The 16,259-nt window shown below is 40.3% G+C and overlaps 1 protein-coding gene across 1 annotated transcript in view; it reads right to left on the bottom strand.

Annotated features, from left to right (window-relative positions):
• The window catches only part of CRAMP1 (cramped chromatin regulator homolog 1), a 47,326-nt gene extending 32,296 nt beyond the window's left edge, over nucleotides 1-15,030 (bottom strand). Inside the window, 6 exon segments of the mRNA XM_036392261.2 lie at nucleotides 319-402; nucleotides 3,282-3,435; nucleotides 4,866-5,059; nucleotides 14,128-14,167; nucleotides 14,170-14,476; nucleotides 14,956-15,030. Of these exon segments, the coding sequence (XP_036248154.2) occupies nucleotides 319-402; nucleotides 3,282-3,435; nucleotides 4,866-5,059; nucleotides 14,128-14,167; nucleotides 14,170-14,476; nucleotides 14,956-14,996 (820 nt within the window). The 5' untranslated portion in view covers nucleotides 14,997-15,030.
• Between the last annotated feature and the right edge of the window lie 1,229 nt (nucleotides 15,031-16,259).

The following is a 16,259-nucleotide window of genomic DNA, read 5'->3' as shown; positions in this document are numbered from 1 at the left end:
TACACCCTTAATTGCTTAGGTTTCAATGATAACAGAATAGATCATCTAAGCTTTGTGTATGTTTTCCTATCACCTGTGGGCAATACATGCACAGCATTCTGCAGACAGATAAAACTAAAGAAATCTATCAAAGTGGACTAATGCAACAGACTAAGGAAGGTCTGTAAAAATAAAAATGCATTTAAGGAAGAAATAACACCACAGATTACAGCAACAGTCAAGAACTTAAAAATGGAACTGAACTAGACACTGCCAACCTCAAGGGTAGTAACATCTGATTCTATAATGTAAAAATAGCCTGAAGTCATTCATACTCACATCCCCCGATCTTTTTCCTTAGTTCCCCATAGCAGATTAAGCCATACAGCTCCAGGGAAGATTTTTTCAGCCCTTGAGAAAACACTAGAAAGCAGAAGAGGTGTCAGTGAGATGCAGGTTGCAGATATGCACAGCTACATTGTAGATGCTCATTTCAACACTAAAAAGGAGAGGATTTGTATTTTCAATTATGAGACAAATCACAAAGGCAAAATAAAGTTCTGGTTCAAGAAACAGTATAATGGGATTGGTTCACCAACTTCCTTTTTGTGGCATTTTTTAGATTACAGGAAAACAAACTCCATGGAATTTGAACAAATACGCAACTGCTCAATATGCAAAATAAAGCTAATTCATAATAAAGCTAGGTCCAGTATCAATTGTTTACAAATTCTAAGGGAAATGTCCAGATACCCCCAAGCAAATGCATACCGAACAATTTTACATGAAAATTCAGGGGTAGGTTTGTATTTTCCAGATGACAGATTTTTTGGGCACACAAACACATCCTAAGAGATTTGATGCAAATTCTAGATTCTAAATTTTTACACAAAAAATTGATGGCATTTTATTCAACTTTGCAAGGTTTTTTTTTTGTCCTTTCTTTTCAACACACAAGATGCAGACATTAATGCTAATAGACCTAAAGATCTATGACAGCAAGGACAGTCCTGTGATTTACAAACCAAGTGAAAATATTTATTCTTGTCTATTCATCAAAACTTTAGTTCTCTTTGATCCCAAAATGCAAGCACACATATTTCTACTAATACTAAACCTAACCAAACTACTGCACTGATTGTTAAAATTCCTTCAGACAATGAGATTCTGGACCCCAAATATACAGATACATATCTGATTTTTATTTTAAAAGTTCTTCCATACTGTGTTCACTGCAACACTGGCTTTTAAATAAAATACTAATGGCTTCATCTTAAACTGCTGCCTTGTTTTGAAAAAAGGAACTCCCAAATACACCTTGTGCCAGGTTGTTGAGATACTCAAGTCCTTCTTTAGGTAACCTAAGCTCAGGAACACAAAAGTTCATAAAGAACTACATATTCATGGTATAGTATGTACCATCATACATAGTATGATACTAAGCATATTGTACACTAGCTTGCATTCCTTCAGCTTCTTTCTAGCCATATCCATTTCTCCTTAATGACTTACTTTTAATACCTCATTATTTTTAATTTTTAGTGAGGTTTAGTAAGACCAAGTGCTGGGTCCTGCACTTTGGCCAAAACTCCCTGCAGCACTACGGGCTGGGGACAGAGCGGCTGGATAATGGCCAAGCAGAAAGGGACCTGGGGAGGCTGACTGCCAGCTGACTGAACAGGAGCCAGCAGTGTGCCCAAGAAGAGCAATGGCACCTGGCCTGGATCAGGAATGCTGTGGCCAGCAGGACAAGGGCAGTGATTCTTCCTTGTACTCAGCACTGGTTGGGCCACACCTTGAGTGTTGTGTCCAGTTCTGGGCCCCCCCAGTTTAAAAAGGATGTTGAGATGCTCAAATGTGTTCAGAGAAGGGCAACGAAGCTGGTGAAGGGTCTGGAACACAAGTCTTGTAAGGAGTGGCTGAGGGAGTTAGGTTGTTTAGCCTGGAGAAAAGGAGGCTCAGGGGAGACCTCATCATTTTCTACAACTCCCTGAAAGGAGGGTGTAGCCAGGTGGGGGTCAATCTTTTCTCTAACACATTGAGTCACAGAATGAGAGGACACAGCCTTAACCTGCATCAGAGGAGCTCTAGGACAGAAATGATGAAGTTCTTCAAAGAAAGGATGACCGAGCATTGGAATGGGCTGCCCAGGGTGGTGGTGGAGTCACTGTCTCTGGAAGTGTTTAAGAAAAGACTGGATGTGGCACTTGGTGCCATGGTCTACTTGACAAGGTGGTCATAGGTTGGACTTGATGATCTCAAAGGTCTTTTCCATACTAGTTGATTCTGTGATAAAGAGATTGTATTTTACACTAGCTTTGCATTCCTTTAACTTCTTTCCACATCCATTTCTCCCTGAAGAGTTATTTTAACTTGAGAGGTTCTGGCCACAGACTATAGATGAATTTACTATCCAAAATTTTGCTGATATTCAGGAGTTATTCAAAGACCAAAAAATTCAACCACCACAAATTTATGCATCTTAGAATAGACCATCAGAATGACCAGAAAACTCTGGAGACTATTACTTAATTACAAGCTAATGGGAGAAATTACATTTTTGACACCCTAAAGTCAGAACAACTCAATCTTACTAAAATCTGGTCACTCTGAAATAAAATTTCTTTAGCCTGTTATTTAGATTAGGCCACCCACAGACTAAGCTGAATCCTCTCTGCCCATTCCTAAGTAGTATGGATTTGATAAAAATCCATTTTAAATTAAAATGTTACTGTTATAAAAACACCACCAGCAGTTTATCTGACTCACTTATTTTGTTTTCATTAAACCACTTGCAGAAGGAGGGAAAAGAATGGGAAGGGGAATATGGCACTGGGAATCATAAGTTATTGAACCCATGGTACAATTTCAAACTTTAAAGTGGGAGCAAATATGTCACCATTTACATTTGTATTGGACTGTGATTTGTTTCTAACTTCCCCCAAGAATTGCAAAGTAGTGCTGGGTCAGTGTGCTTGATGGAACCATGCCTGATTAATGTCTAGGCAGTTCTTGAAGGTGTGTTCCTGACAATACAAAAACATTTCCTTGAACCTAGTTTCCCCCCCAGTATTAAAAGGATCTACATTTACTATGGTGTGGTGAATTCACAGAACAGTAGTGACATAAACACCAGGCTTTGGAAAGCATTTTTCACAAAACATGAACCTTGATAGGGCCATGCTAACAAAAATAAGAAGTGAGACACTGTGAACTCCCTGTTCCTCCTCAGTATTTATTTCCTCACCTCTAAAAGGCAGGACTGCAACCCTTGCACCAAGCCCATTTTGGTAAATACTAACCATTGTCAAAGTCAATGTACTTGGAGATCTTGTGCCAGGTGCGGTAGTAGAAGTGCCGGACCTGCTCCTTGTTCTTCACCATGCTTGCTGGTTTGCCTTTCTTCTTGTATTTCAGGGCAATGTTGTTCTGGATAGCTTCAAAATCCTTCCCATGCTGAAGAAAGAATAAATCAAATAGAAATACTCAAATCCAAACTTGGATCTTGTTGTAAGTCAAGTCAAACAATGTGAGGGGCTTTGGGGTTCTTTGTGGAAAATTGGACTTCAATGGTCATAAACAAAATTTTTGGGGACCAGAACTCAACTGTGAAAGAATGACACTGGCTTCCTTTGTTTTATATAAAATGCAATATGGATACCAAATTAATTACTTTCCAATTTCTTTAGCTGTTTCAAAATAAAAGCAGTAAGTTGCTAGCAAATTGAAAAAATCACCCAACTTTACTGACAAATGTGTTAAGTAGCAGGACTGAAAACATTGATTTTCTCCCTGAGCATTCTTTACTTTCCTCTGCATTCCCCCCACCACTTATGACTAAACGAAAAACATACTATATTTACTAGCTGCAGTTTTATTTGCAGTACATTTCATGTTACTGTTACTAGGAGTAAAAAATTTGAGTTTCAAAAGACTTGATTTTATACACATTAACTCCTGCTAAGACAAAATTTTTGTATTCGGAAAAGGTTGGAACTGATTTCAATACAAAGTATGAAAATCTTTTCTGACAGGTAGTGCCACAAAATGAACGGTAGGAGGGACTGAACAAACTGAGTCTTGGATCCACCTTAAAATAATTTTTGAAAAATTTGTTCACTATTCAAAAAAAAAAATCAGTGAAATGGCTTAAAAATTACTTGCTTCCCAGGAATACTACTGCAATTCAGAGGAGATAAAAAAAAAAGAAAACACTGTTTAAGTGTTCCTTTTGTCCACAAAACATAGGCATGTGATACCATACCTATGATGAAAAAAAAGAAATTCAAAAAGATGCACATGTGCAAAGAAAACTCCCTATCACAGCTTTTTTTACATTTGGCATGTAGTTTCAAAACAGATAAGCTGTTGAAATCATCACAGGAACAGGATGAGCAGGAATCCATCATATAAAACATAAGAGACAGAAGATAAGATGATTATAACTTCTTGTCTCTCAGCCCAAGGACTGAACTGGTTCTAGCCTCTTCAGGGCCAAAGATTAAACACAATTCTCTTTGGAACAGAGCAACTTTTCTTGTTTGGTATTACTTCAGAGCAAGTGTATTGCTTTTGAAAGTTCAGATGGGGACATAATTTAATTATTTTTCATTTGAAACAGAACCATAATTAAATAACAACTGAACTTACTATAAACATTTATTAATAAAACTCAGAAATCTTTCCTGTGTATTTAAAGAAAAAAAAAAAGAAACTTGACACTTTTGACATGTAGCTCTGACAGACAGCTGTTTTACAGCCCCATGTATGGCCCTACAAATGCTCATCTGTAAGTGGCCTTCTGCTCCTGCCAATCTCACCCTTCTTTAGGAATATCCAGACTCTAACCAAAGCCATCTATGCCTGTTGTTTTCTTCTACATGTACCTCATACAGCCCCTCAAAGAAAGTATTCTTGTCCTCCGTGCTCCATGACTCCCACTGCCGTCGGACTTTCTTCCCTTCTTCCTTCTCTCCTGTCGAGGAACCCAGGTTCCTTGCTGCTGACTTGGAATTCCCAGCAGGATTGCTGGGAGGAATTCCTGATGTGCCACAGGGTGCAGCCCCTCCATTATCTGCTGCTGTAAAAAACCATGACCAGAGTGAATATTAAACCAACAAGAAGATTCATGGATAGAGGTAAGGGAGTAACTCAGAATTTTCGCCTTTTTCATTTGACATACAATGGGCAAATAACAAGGTTCATTTTACAGGAATAAAATCTCAAAGCACAAAAAACAAGGGGAAGATTTCAATGGCGTAATTTTTTATTTCCAGAAGTAACACAGATAAGCAGGAATGTGCCACAGCAGCCTCTACCAGCTAACCCTTGCTGATGCTTATACGCTGCTGAGCTCTGCAGTCACTGCCCTGCAGGCAGGGGGACCTCCTGAGCAGTGCTGAACAGGGAGCTAACCAACGGAGCAAAGTGATGTCTATGAGGAAAACAGGCAGAACGGTGACACCCTTGTCCTTGGTTTGATCCAACTGCCTCTGGAATAACTGTGGAAAGGGAAGGATTGAGATGTCGACTTTAGTTCGCCACACAACGATAGATCAGCATTTCCACAATCTGATCCACAGTGTATGATCCTCAGGGCACCACCTCTGACATGGCCCATCTAGTAAAACTTCAGCCATCCAGAGGACAGCAAGTTTCAACCCATTCTCCTTTCCCAAATCCTGCTGTGGCTTTCAGAAAAAGGCACAGAGGTGTAATCTTGATTGTCCCTTTGTCAGTTATCAGCATCCAAAGAACATGGAAAAAGAGGTATGAAGAAATGAGAATAATGCTGGATAAACTGAAGAGAATTTGCTGTTTACTCAAGTAGGGACCTGGAAAGAAAACAGGATGGAAAATCTATACACAAAACACCATGCCTAGTTTGACACTGTATATCAGAGTGCTAATCCAGAAACTAAGGTAAACCCTCCAAAATGGACTCATTTTTTTTCCCCGTGAGAATATAAACATTCCCAGTAACTTATATTTCCAAAATAAATTATCTTCAATTTTATTTTAAAAATTATTTAGGATTTGTCTGTCCTTATCAATGCAGACATGTACTTAATAAAGCAGAAGTCTTTTAACACTAAACATTCATGGCTTATTTATAAAGAATGCTCCTTACACTTTGCTTTTCTCCAGTATTGGCCTTTACATTTTGTGTTTTACCTCATGATATATTTGCTTGCCTTAGCTTATTTGTTTATGCACCCAGTTTGTACAGTACAGTCGTCCCAATTGGTTTCCCTAACTTTTATATATATCAACATAATTCTCATAATTAGGCTTAAAAAGTTCAGTTATCTTTTCTCAACTTCATGAAGCAGGGTTTCTTACCTGACAAAGCCACTGTTTTATATATATATATATACACACACACACATATATGCATATATACACATACATACATACATATATATATATATATATGTATATATATACACACACACACATACATACATATACATCTCATTCAAGAATCCAGAGATCCCACTTTGACAATTCTAACAGTATTTTTTTTTTAAGTATCAGAAGAATCAGCTGCTACAGGCCCATCATGCTTTAGAGATTTAAAGACTTGTATGTAAATCTTAACAAGTCAGTTGCAATTTGAAAGTAATTCCTTTGGGCAACAAAATAATATTTTCTCCAAATCCTAGAGAAGGTGGTTTGCACAAGTAATGGAGAATATTTGAAATCAAACCTGGAAGATAACAGGATGTGTGGAAGTACATTTTTTTCATGCATACAATAAATATTTACTTGATATAAAATATGATATTTGACTATTTTGGAGTTAGTGTTTCTTTTATTTCTAGGGATGACTATTTGCCTCTTTTGAAAAAATTACTGTCTACCACAGGGAAGCATACAAGGCAAAACATGAAAAACCATTAGACATATAGAAGAAAATGCACTTATAAACAGCTTCTCAAATAAACAGCTTCTTTACTTCCTAAAGTCTCCAGCCACTAATAAAATAATTGAAACTTAAGCCATTTAATTCTGGCACTGTGGAGGGAAATCCTTTAAAAAAAGGAAACCATAAGAAAAAAACTGATCACTTTAACAGATGGCTGAGAAGAAACTCAACACAGACAGAACTGACACTTCCTCATTCTGCAAATGTGAGATTGGAATATCATAATTTGCACAGTAATGAAATACAAATCTTTGGTCAAGAAAGGGAAAGTCAAACAAGTCAGTCCCCAAACTCAATCTCCAATCTCCTGTTGCTACCAGCTCCCAACACAGAAGATGTTCTTTATCAGAAGACAGGTACAGGATTTCAGTCCAGATTTACTATTCTTATCACAGATCCGTAACTACCGAGAAATCCTTCAGAGGAAGAACAAATGCAGGATTTGGGGGTTTCATTTGTGTGCTGGGTAGTTGGTTTTTGTCTGGGGTTTCTGGGGGAGTTTTTATTTTATTTTTTTTAATACTTACTCAAGTAAATACAATCCTAAGTAAGTTGCTTGAAGAACAGATCTTATCAAGGATTTTCTAAAGATTGTTCAGTAGACTTGGCACACAAAGTTTTCCTTATTAAAAAGCATCAGAAGCTAAAGTGTCAGTGAAGATTTTATGCTCTCATTAGAATTTAAAGTTCAGTTAATGTTCATTTATATTTTAGTGGTAGGTAAAAGATGGACTGAAGAGTTCTAATGGACATGCTGAGGACTCCATGAATTCAACTTCTACAAAGGACACGTAGCTCATAACTGATCATTTGTTCTTTTATGCACACTTACTATTCCACAAGACAAACTGTAGTTCTGGGAATTTTATCAGATCTCTTTTGTTTTAAACTCTTTTATAAATTACCATCCAGACAATTGTTCAGAGTATTGTATATGAAGATGTAAAAACCTGAATATCCTGTCACCCTCTACAAAGCTCTTACGTGTCATTCAGTTGTTTCAGGAACAAAGGCATTTGCTCTATCATTCCTTTGCATAAACTTTCTTACTGTTGTGCATGGTAATATTTATCATCAGGTTATCCCAATCCATCTTAGAGTATACTGAACCTTGGTATGGCAATGGAATGTACTATATTCTAAAAAAAAGAACCATAGACCAGTTCAGGATAAAAGGCAAAAACAAGACCAGTCATACATCAATATATTACCCCCATAAATTCATTACTTCAATCTTACTGTATGCAATTCTTGTAACATACAGAACAGCTAATGAGCTTTCATCCCTTCACTAATGATTGACGATTCTATTATTAATTCCCAATAATGGATGATTTAAAACTTCATCAAAGCATTAAAACAAGGAGCTCCCCTGAGGCCAGCTATACCATTACTGCTTCAGAATGCTGGGGAGAAGGAGGGGACTCACTCTTAACAACCTGCTGAGGTGTTTGTTCAATGTGAAATCATTTATAGAAAAGACAAGACAAAGACAAGCTGGACATTCTCCCACTGTCTACTCATCTTTCATCTCCCAGCCACTGACCTAGACATCCACATCATTACAACTGTAACAACTCCTTCCCCTTGCTCCAGGTATACCAGAGCACCAGACCTTGTGTACAAGGTACAAGGCCGTCATTTGGATATGACTGCCAGCATTTTCCCTCAGCCTTCAACACAGTTTGCAAAGACTCCAGGTTTTTGTACTCAGTATTTGAACTGCAATGCCCAACAAAATCATGGGTCAGAACACCAGTGTTCCAGAGAAACTTATTCCTTCCTTTTGCCCAGTGTTCTCTACCCATCTCTATGTCCCATTATTAGAACGTCATTTATCTGTGACTGGCATACTATCATATCAAACTACATTCCCATGGAAAAAGCTGTCTCTGTAGTTCAAAGCAAAACATAAACACTTGTAAAAATTTATATAAAGACATTTAAAAATTGCAATTTCAGAATCTGATATGAAAATGACAAACAATGGAATACATGTTTAAAATAACAGACACTGATAGTATTAGGATCTCATACTGACTACTGCCACAACTTCTTCCTTCTAGGTAGCATCTCAGAATTTGCCTTTCAGTCTTCCACTGACAGCTCTTACAGGCCAGCTGATTCGTATCTTCTGTGACAGATTACACACACACAGAAGCTGGAATCCCCAGAGTAAATTCTCACTACACCCTTGTATCCCAACATAGAGGCTGGATTATAGGCTTAGCTCACAACATCTTAACTTCTCCAGGAAACACCAGTCACTGTAGGTGGAGCATTCATTTGAGAATATCTCTATAAACAAGATGGGGCATTCACACTCTTGCCTGCTGCAGTTCAAATACCAAATGCAAGGACTAACTCACTCCCCCGAAGGGTGGGATGCAAATGTCAACCTGTAACAGACAAGTTCCCCACAAGTCAAGCTTCATTTTGCTAACTTTGTAACTGGAAAGGAAGTTTCCACCCTGCCTCCACAGGACACAGCATGGACACCTGAGAAGGGCGAGTCTAGAACAGCTTATGTCTTATGGCAGGGTTATGCCATAAAGTGTTCTTGCTGTGAATTAACATCCAAAGTTTGAAACACAGACTCACAGAATATTCTGAGTTGGAAGGGACCCACAAGGATTACTGAGTCCAACTCATACTTGAATGGCCTACACAGGAACTGAACCTGTGACCATGGCATTCTTAATACCATGCTCTAACCAACTCAGCTAATCTGAGGCTCAACTGGTAACTGTCCTACACAGGCAATGGTAACCTGTCTTCTCCTAACTGCTAATAGTTAGAAAATTAGAGATAGTTGAATGTGTTAAAAACATACAGAGTGTCAATTGTCAAGCCGAGCCTTCTAGCAAACCTATACTGAAGGCTTGCTTCTCTCTAGGGACAGGATCTGTTCAGTATACAATGTATCAAAGGCAGCACTATCTGAGCTAACCCAGAAGAGCTATAAAAAACCCCCCATGGTTTATTATACATTTGGTCACTCCTCCATCTCCTGTAAATCACTATTCTCTTGCTCTTCCTGAAGAAAACAACCATAAAGCTCAATATAAAGTTCCACTTAACACTGTGGCTGTGCAGCCTTGCAGGCAGACATCTGTCAGAGCTCAGTACCTACTGCACAGAAGGAGAAAATCCTCCTCTTGTGGCATGGGATGAGATACTGTGGAGTCCTGGTCCTGAGCCACTTCAAAAGGGAGGGAGGGAGAACTGGTGTAAATGGGATGGCAAAGAATGAATCATGTCAGGGTAGGATAGAAGGAAGAGGTACTAAGTGCAAGTGAGATGGACAGAATTAAGGAGAATGTCAGAACAATGGACTGTGCCAGTAGGTTTTAAACAGTGGTTCATGTCTCAGTGAAATAATGCTGGAGGAGTAACATCTCAATGGTTACAATATATTCTGCAACACATGAACTCAGGAAGTTACAATAGAACACACTGTAAGCACATACATCAGGTTTTTTGGTATCTACATCCTCTCTACAGAAGACAGTAGTTTATTTAACCCACATGCTACCAAACATGAAACTTTGGCATGCTGAAACAAACCAGACTGCTTTTAAGCAAGTTCTATACCATGCCAAAAGATTGAGCACTTTAATTCAATTAAGCTTTAAGCTGAATAAGTCCTTTTTCAAAAAAGAACTGATTATTACCTCAAAACTAACACAAATACTTGTTTGAGACATTCTAGACATTTTAGGAATAAATCCAGAACAGCATGAAAGACATCTTCAAGCTTCAGCTCATCACCATTAGGCTAGTCCTCCTGACTTCATTCTGCATTCAGAAAATGGATAAAAACACGAAAATGGCAATACTCTACTCTAGTTCAAGCTACACCTACAGCACATTGTGGCAGTGTATTCTGATATGCCTTTTACCAATGTGGTCACAACACACGCATGCACACATATTCCATCCACCCTGGCTTCATGGACCAAAGCCTCAAAACACACCTTAACAGCTGTGCTCAGCAACCATGTGGCATACTGGGGTTTGAGAAGCAAAGTCTCAAAAATGCCTCTTTTTCAGCAACCTTAACTTGGTCTGCATCTCCTGCCTCAACAGACCTCTCTGCATTAGAACTCCCCCAATAAACTGTCTCGACACCACTAGTCCTTCAAGTTTCTGCTATGGTTTCATGCAAGTTACTTGAAGACTTCCTTTCAAACCTTCATGCTTTAAAAGTCATCCATCAGTTGAGGTGTAGACTACAACCTTGAAAATACAATTAAAAGATGATGAACAGAGTACGATAATAATTCTAAAAAAAAAAAAAGCAGAGATTTAGATATTTGTGCAGAAAATTTGATAAACCTTCCCACAATTCCAAATGGATTGGCTCCTGAAGTGAAATAGTTTCCAAACTGTATTTTACTGTATTACTTCCTATGTAATTTTTGCCCTAAACTCAAAAGAGCACCTCAGTACACAAAAGGCAAGAGGCAGGATTCAAAGGTGCAATTAAAGAGTACATCAGGGCAATCTGACTATCAGCAGCATGTTTACACACTCCACGAGGCAGAACTTGAGAATTATTATGAGCAAGCTTCCCAGAACCACAGTAAGATAAAGTTGAAAAGTCAGCAGCTGCTGAGTGGGCACACTCTTTTCACAATTTATAGCCACGTTTATCAATAATTTGTCTGCTACAATTAAGGACCCTAAAAGCATGAATGTCAACAGTAAAAAGGAATTTGCAACACACAGAAAAAAAATACTATATTCAAAACTTTTCTGAAGACAAACCATCACCTGCTGAGCAACCACAATTTGAAAGAAAGTAAATGCATTGATCACACTCCTTAAAAATTGGCAAGTGAGAGTCTTCCTTTCAGAATACAGAGGTTCCAGAAGTAGAATCACTTCGATAAAATGTTAAGGGTTACACAGCATTATTGAATGCCTATGACAAAAACAAGTTTCTGGTTTCACGGGACCAAGCATAGGCGTGGTCTGGTCACTCCAGTTGGCCACTGTCAGAGTTACTTGTGCAGCCATCACCTTGACTTTGACATGAAGAATGCAAAAGCTTTCAGGTTGAGAGCTGATGCATTCCAGCTTTTCATCATTTTTATACTTATAGAGGGAGGAGAAAGTTAGTGGGACAGCTAAATGAAAGGATTTAAGTCCAATCTTTATTAGTCAGCTCCACCTTTCCATTCATTCCCTATCAGAAGCTGGCTCTGACACTTCCCTCGGAACACAGAGCACTATGAATTCTGATCACAAGGCATTCCACAAGGAAGAATTTAGACAAGCCTGGAAAACCTCTCATTAGGCATCTGTGAACATAAAGAGCTCAAATTAGAAAGGATCCCGCTCCATGGCTCGGTTCCCCAAAATCTAACAATTATAATCTGCACCATATCAGAAAATCCAATCAATCGGACACAATCACACCAAATCTGGCAAGGCAGAGCTGCGGCTGGTCTTAAAACTGAAAAAGCAAAAGCACAGTCATAATTCTAGCACTGTCACTCCTGATGAATTTAAGAAGTTCTCCCAAACCTGACAACATAGTACAGCGATTGCAAGCACTATCCATGACTACTGAGTTAATATTTTCTGTTCAGTATGTAATTTTCTTATGTTTGTTTTGGAATCTGAATTGCAAAAGTGAATGAAATTTCTTTTCCTATTGTCTGGATATTCTTAGTTAAAAATCATTCTGCTGCTCTGGAATTGGAAATAAATGTTCATGTACAAACACGAATATACACTTACACAAACACATGTACTTGTTCACACATGCATGGACTTCCAAATCAATGGAATAATTTCAAATGGACATATTCAACTTGTGAATCACAGACAAGACATATTTCAAAGAAACACCTCCTCACATCCAGCACTATTTACAATCCTGGAATTAATTATACATAGCTAAACACTCCTGGGTATTCCATTTGTTTGTTTATTTGGTTTCATGCAACTGGAATAAAAATTATGTAGGCCTTTCTGTTCTGTCCTCTACCACCACACAGAGTTTTCATTTGACATTCAAGAGATTAAAGAGGACTTACTAAGGTATTTAGAAATACTTTAGTCAATTATACCAAGTGTCAAGCAACTGTGTTTAAGAACATTTTTCTGATATAACAATAACTAAAATATCCCAGTTTGCACTGCTTTTTTACTGCAACACAAAACGATCGTAACTGTAATGCTTACTTAATGCCCAGCATGTGCACACCCCTGAGATGGACAGGAGTGAGGTAACCTCCAAGACAAATTTATGCTACATGGAATTATACTTCAATTTAGCAGACAAGAGTAAATTTCATTATTTGAAATGTTGATGCAATCTTTGAGTGCTGTTTTTCTCAAAAATTAACAGAAAATAACACTTGAGTACTTTAGCACATGATATCCAAAATTAGGCTCAAGTACAGCTCAACTGCAGTGCTGAGATGTCATCAGTCACTGCTGAGCACACACAATAGTGCCAAAATATTTAAATATCCCTGCTGCCTTCCAGCTATTCAAGTTAGAAACAGCACCAAAAAAAAAGTCAAATTCTTGTCTCCAATGCTAAGCAGAAAAGCAGGTGTATGTATGTCCGTACCTACAGACCTTCAGATGTATACAAACCAATCTTAATAAAAACTCAAATCACATAGATGCTCAAACTGTTGTGAAACAGGACTCCCAGTACCTTAGAAACAAATATGCCAATATTTGTACTTCATTGCTGTTTCCAAAATAATTATTTGGATAATAGAAATAACTGAGGGAAATCGCCAATGTCTTGTGGGTGGGATTTTTTTCCCTATGTTAACTAGCACCCAGTGAATATTTTGTTACTATCCAAGAACAGAATTCAGAGTGCAGCCACTTGATTACACAGCTAGCTAGAGTCTGATTCCTAATAAAAATACAGGAATTTCCCAAAACTCAAGAGAGATGAAATAAAGACATTAAAGATTTGCTTCAATAATGTAGAATTTTTCCCTCCTCCACATAAATATCCAGACCCTCCATTTCTGGAAGTGCAGAGGACAGTGGGCAGCAGAGAAGCTGAAGCCTTAGGACACAAAGAAGATTTCAGCCATGAGAAACAAGCCCCAAAACACCTTCCCAAAACCAAACAAAAGACGGCATCTACAGAAAGAGAATGACATCCCACAGCCCCCAGGTGCCTTCCCTCTTTGCCATCCCCCTTCCCTGCATGTTTTTAGGGTGTCAAAACACAGTACCTTTGCCTTTCCCGGCAGTGCTGCTGCCTACCGAGGAGATGCCTGGGAATCCTTCTTCAGTCTCTTGCTCTGAGGTCTGACACTGGATCTTAGAAAATGATGCTGGTCCTGGCTCTGGGAGGGCTGGAGAGAGGCAGGGGCCGGTGACAAGCTGGGGTTCGGTGGGGAGCTGCTGGTAGTGTTGCTGTTAATGATCTTCTCTTCTTTCTTTGTGCTGCTGCTGCCTGGAGCTGCCTCTCCTCCTCCTCCTGCCCCTTCTTCTTCCAGGGACTCCTCATCTCCTCCTGCTCTCTTGCCCAGCTTTTTCACCCCTTCCTCCCCGCTGCTCTCTCCCAGTTTCACTGTCATCCTGCAGGGGAGGAGAGGGAGAAAAGAGGGGGGGAACACAGTCAGACCAGGGAGCCCCCCGGGGAGGCAGAGAAACCCCTGGGCTGAGAGGGGAGAAGTTTAGCTGCAGAAATTCCTCTCAACATGGCCGCCGTTGTTTGTTACTAAATCCCCCTTCGTTTGCTGTCCCGACCCAACAACCTGTGCCGAGGGTGGGAGGGGGAAAGCCCCGCCACAACCCCTCCCAAACCGGCCCAAACGGCAGCCAGAGGCCCCCGGTAGCCCTCCGTCTCTGTCCCGAAGGGCTCCGGGCCGCCTTTGGCCGAGAAATCGCCCGGCCAAACTCGGGCGTGTGGCAGCGCTCGCCAGCGCCGGAGGAGCGGTAGCCGCTGGGCCGGCGGAGCAGAACAGAGCGGGGAGCGCTGCTCCCCCATCCCATCCCATCCCATCCTATCCCACCCCTCCGCGGCTCCCGGGCCCAGGGCTCTCCTCTCTCCTCACCGCGGAGCCGCAGCCCGGCCCGCCGCGGGGGGGGGATCCATGCTCCTGGATGCGGCGGCGGCTTCTCCTCCTCTGTGTGTGTGTCTGGGGCTGGGACTGGCCGAGGCTCCCGAGGTTCCCGCTCCCCTCCGCCCCCACCCCGCACCTCCCCGCGCTCCTTTCCGCCGGGCAGCCCCGACCCCGCCGCCCCCGCCGACGGCAGCACCGTGGGCCGGGTCTGTTCTGTCACCGGGAACGGGCAGGGACTGGCTCCCCAGGCCAGCACCCCTGCCTGCCGCCTCTGCTGGGAGAGAAATAATACCACTCCATTTTTCCCCCCTTTTTAAATTTTTTTTTTCAATTTGGAAGTCAATAAACTTCAGATGCACCTATAGTGGTTGCCTCGGTTGCCTCACCCTTGCCTCATTGCTCCTGCCCATGCACAGACCCTGGCCAAGCAGGGCAGCCCTGAACCCTTGTGCCAAGGGAGCATCCCTGGGCTTCCAAAGGCATCTGTCAACTGGCAGACCTGACACTGGGACCAGTTGCTGGGATGACTACTTCCTGTGCTGACTTCACAAATCCTCTCAATTCTGAAGGCTTTTTTCAAATACTTGGAACAAAATGTCAGATATGGACACAAGCTTAAGGCATTAAATCACATTATCTGTTAAAACTTAGTTTTTCCTAAAGAGCGCAAAAATATTACTGACAGCATATCTAAAAGAAGTCAACTTCCAAGAAAGAACCAGTTAGAACCAAGGAGCACTTGGGATGCAGCTGCCTTGACACTATGGCAGGAGCCACCATCCAATTTCCCTCTAAAAGATAACAAACAAGAAAAGATATCCAACAAGCAGTGGAAATTCTTAATATGACAAACACTGGAATCACTACAGATAAGGGTGACACCAGGATAACAAGGTTCAAATTAACGAAAATGCATCAACATGATATGGCATACAAATTCCTCAAGTTACTGCTTAAGAGTTGTATTCCTACTATTAAAATTATATTTTTCCGTCTAATTTTCAGCTAAAATACTGAATCCATCCAGAACTGTGTTGGGCAATGTTTTGCTCCTTGAAAACGGCTAATAAACTGTTCTGAACTGTGGATCTAAGCTCACACTGAAATTTGGTTATTTAGTCACCCGACAGGTCCTTAGTTACAGACTGGTTCTTCACTCACCAAAACTTACAGTTTCTAGTTATTTTGAGGACAGAAATATTCTAATTCTGACAGCGTGTGCTCAAAAACTTTGCATAAGCAAGGCTTAAGTAATTTCCAGCTTGGTTTTATTACTGCAAATTAAACGATGCACC

Source organism: Molothrus ater, chromosome 16 (assembly GCF_012460135.2).
Source record: "Molothrus ater isolate BHLD 08-10-18 breed brown headed cowbird chromosome 16, BPBGC_Mater_1.1, whole genome shotgun sequence".
Taxonomy (NCBI): domain Eukaryota; kingdom Metazoa; phylum Chordata; class Aves; order Passeriformes; family Icteridae; genus Molothrus; species Molothrus ater.
Note: the sequence above shows the minus strand (reverse complement) of the source record. Positions and strands in the feature narration are given on the sequence as shown.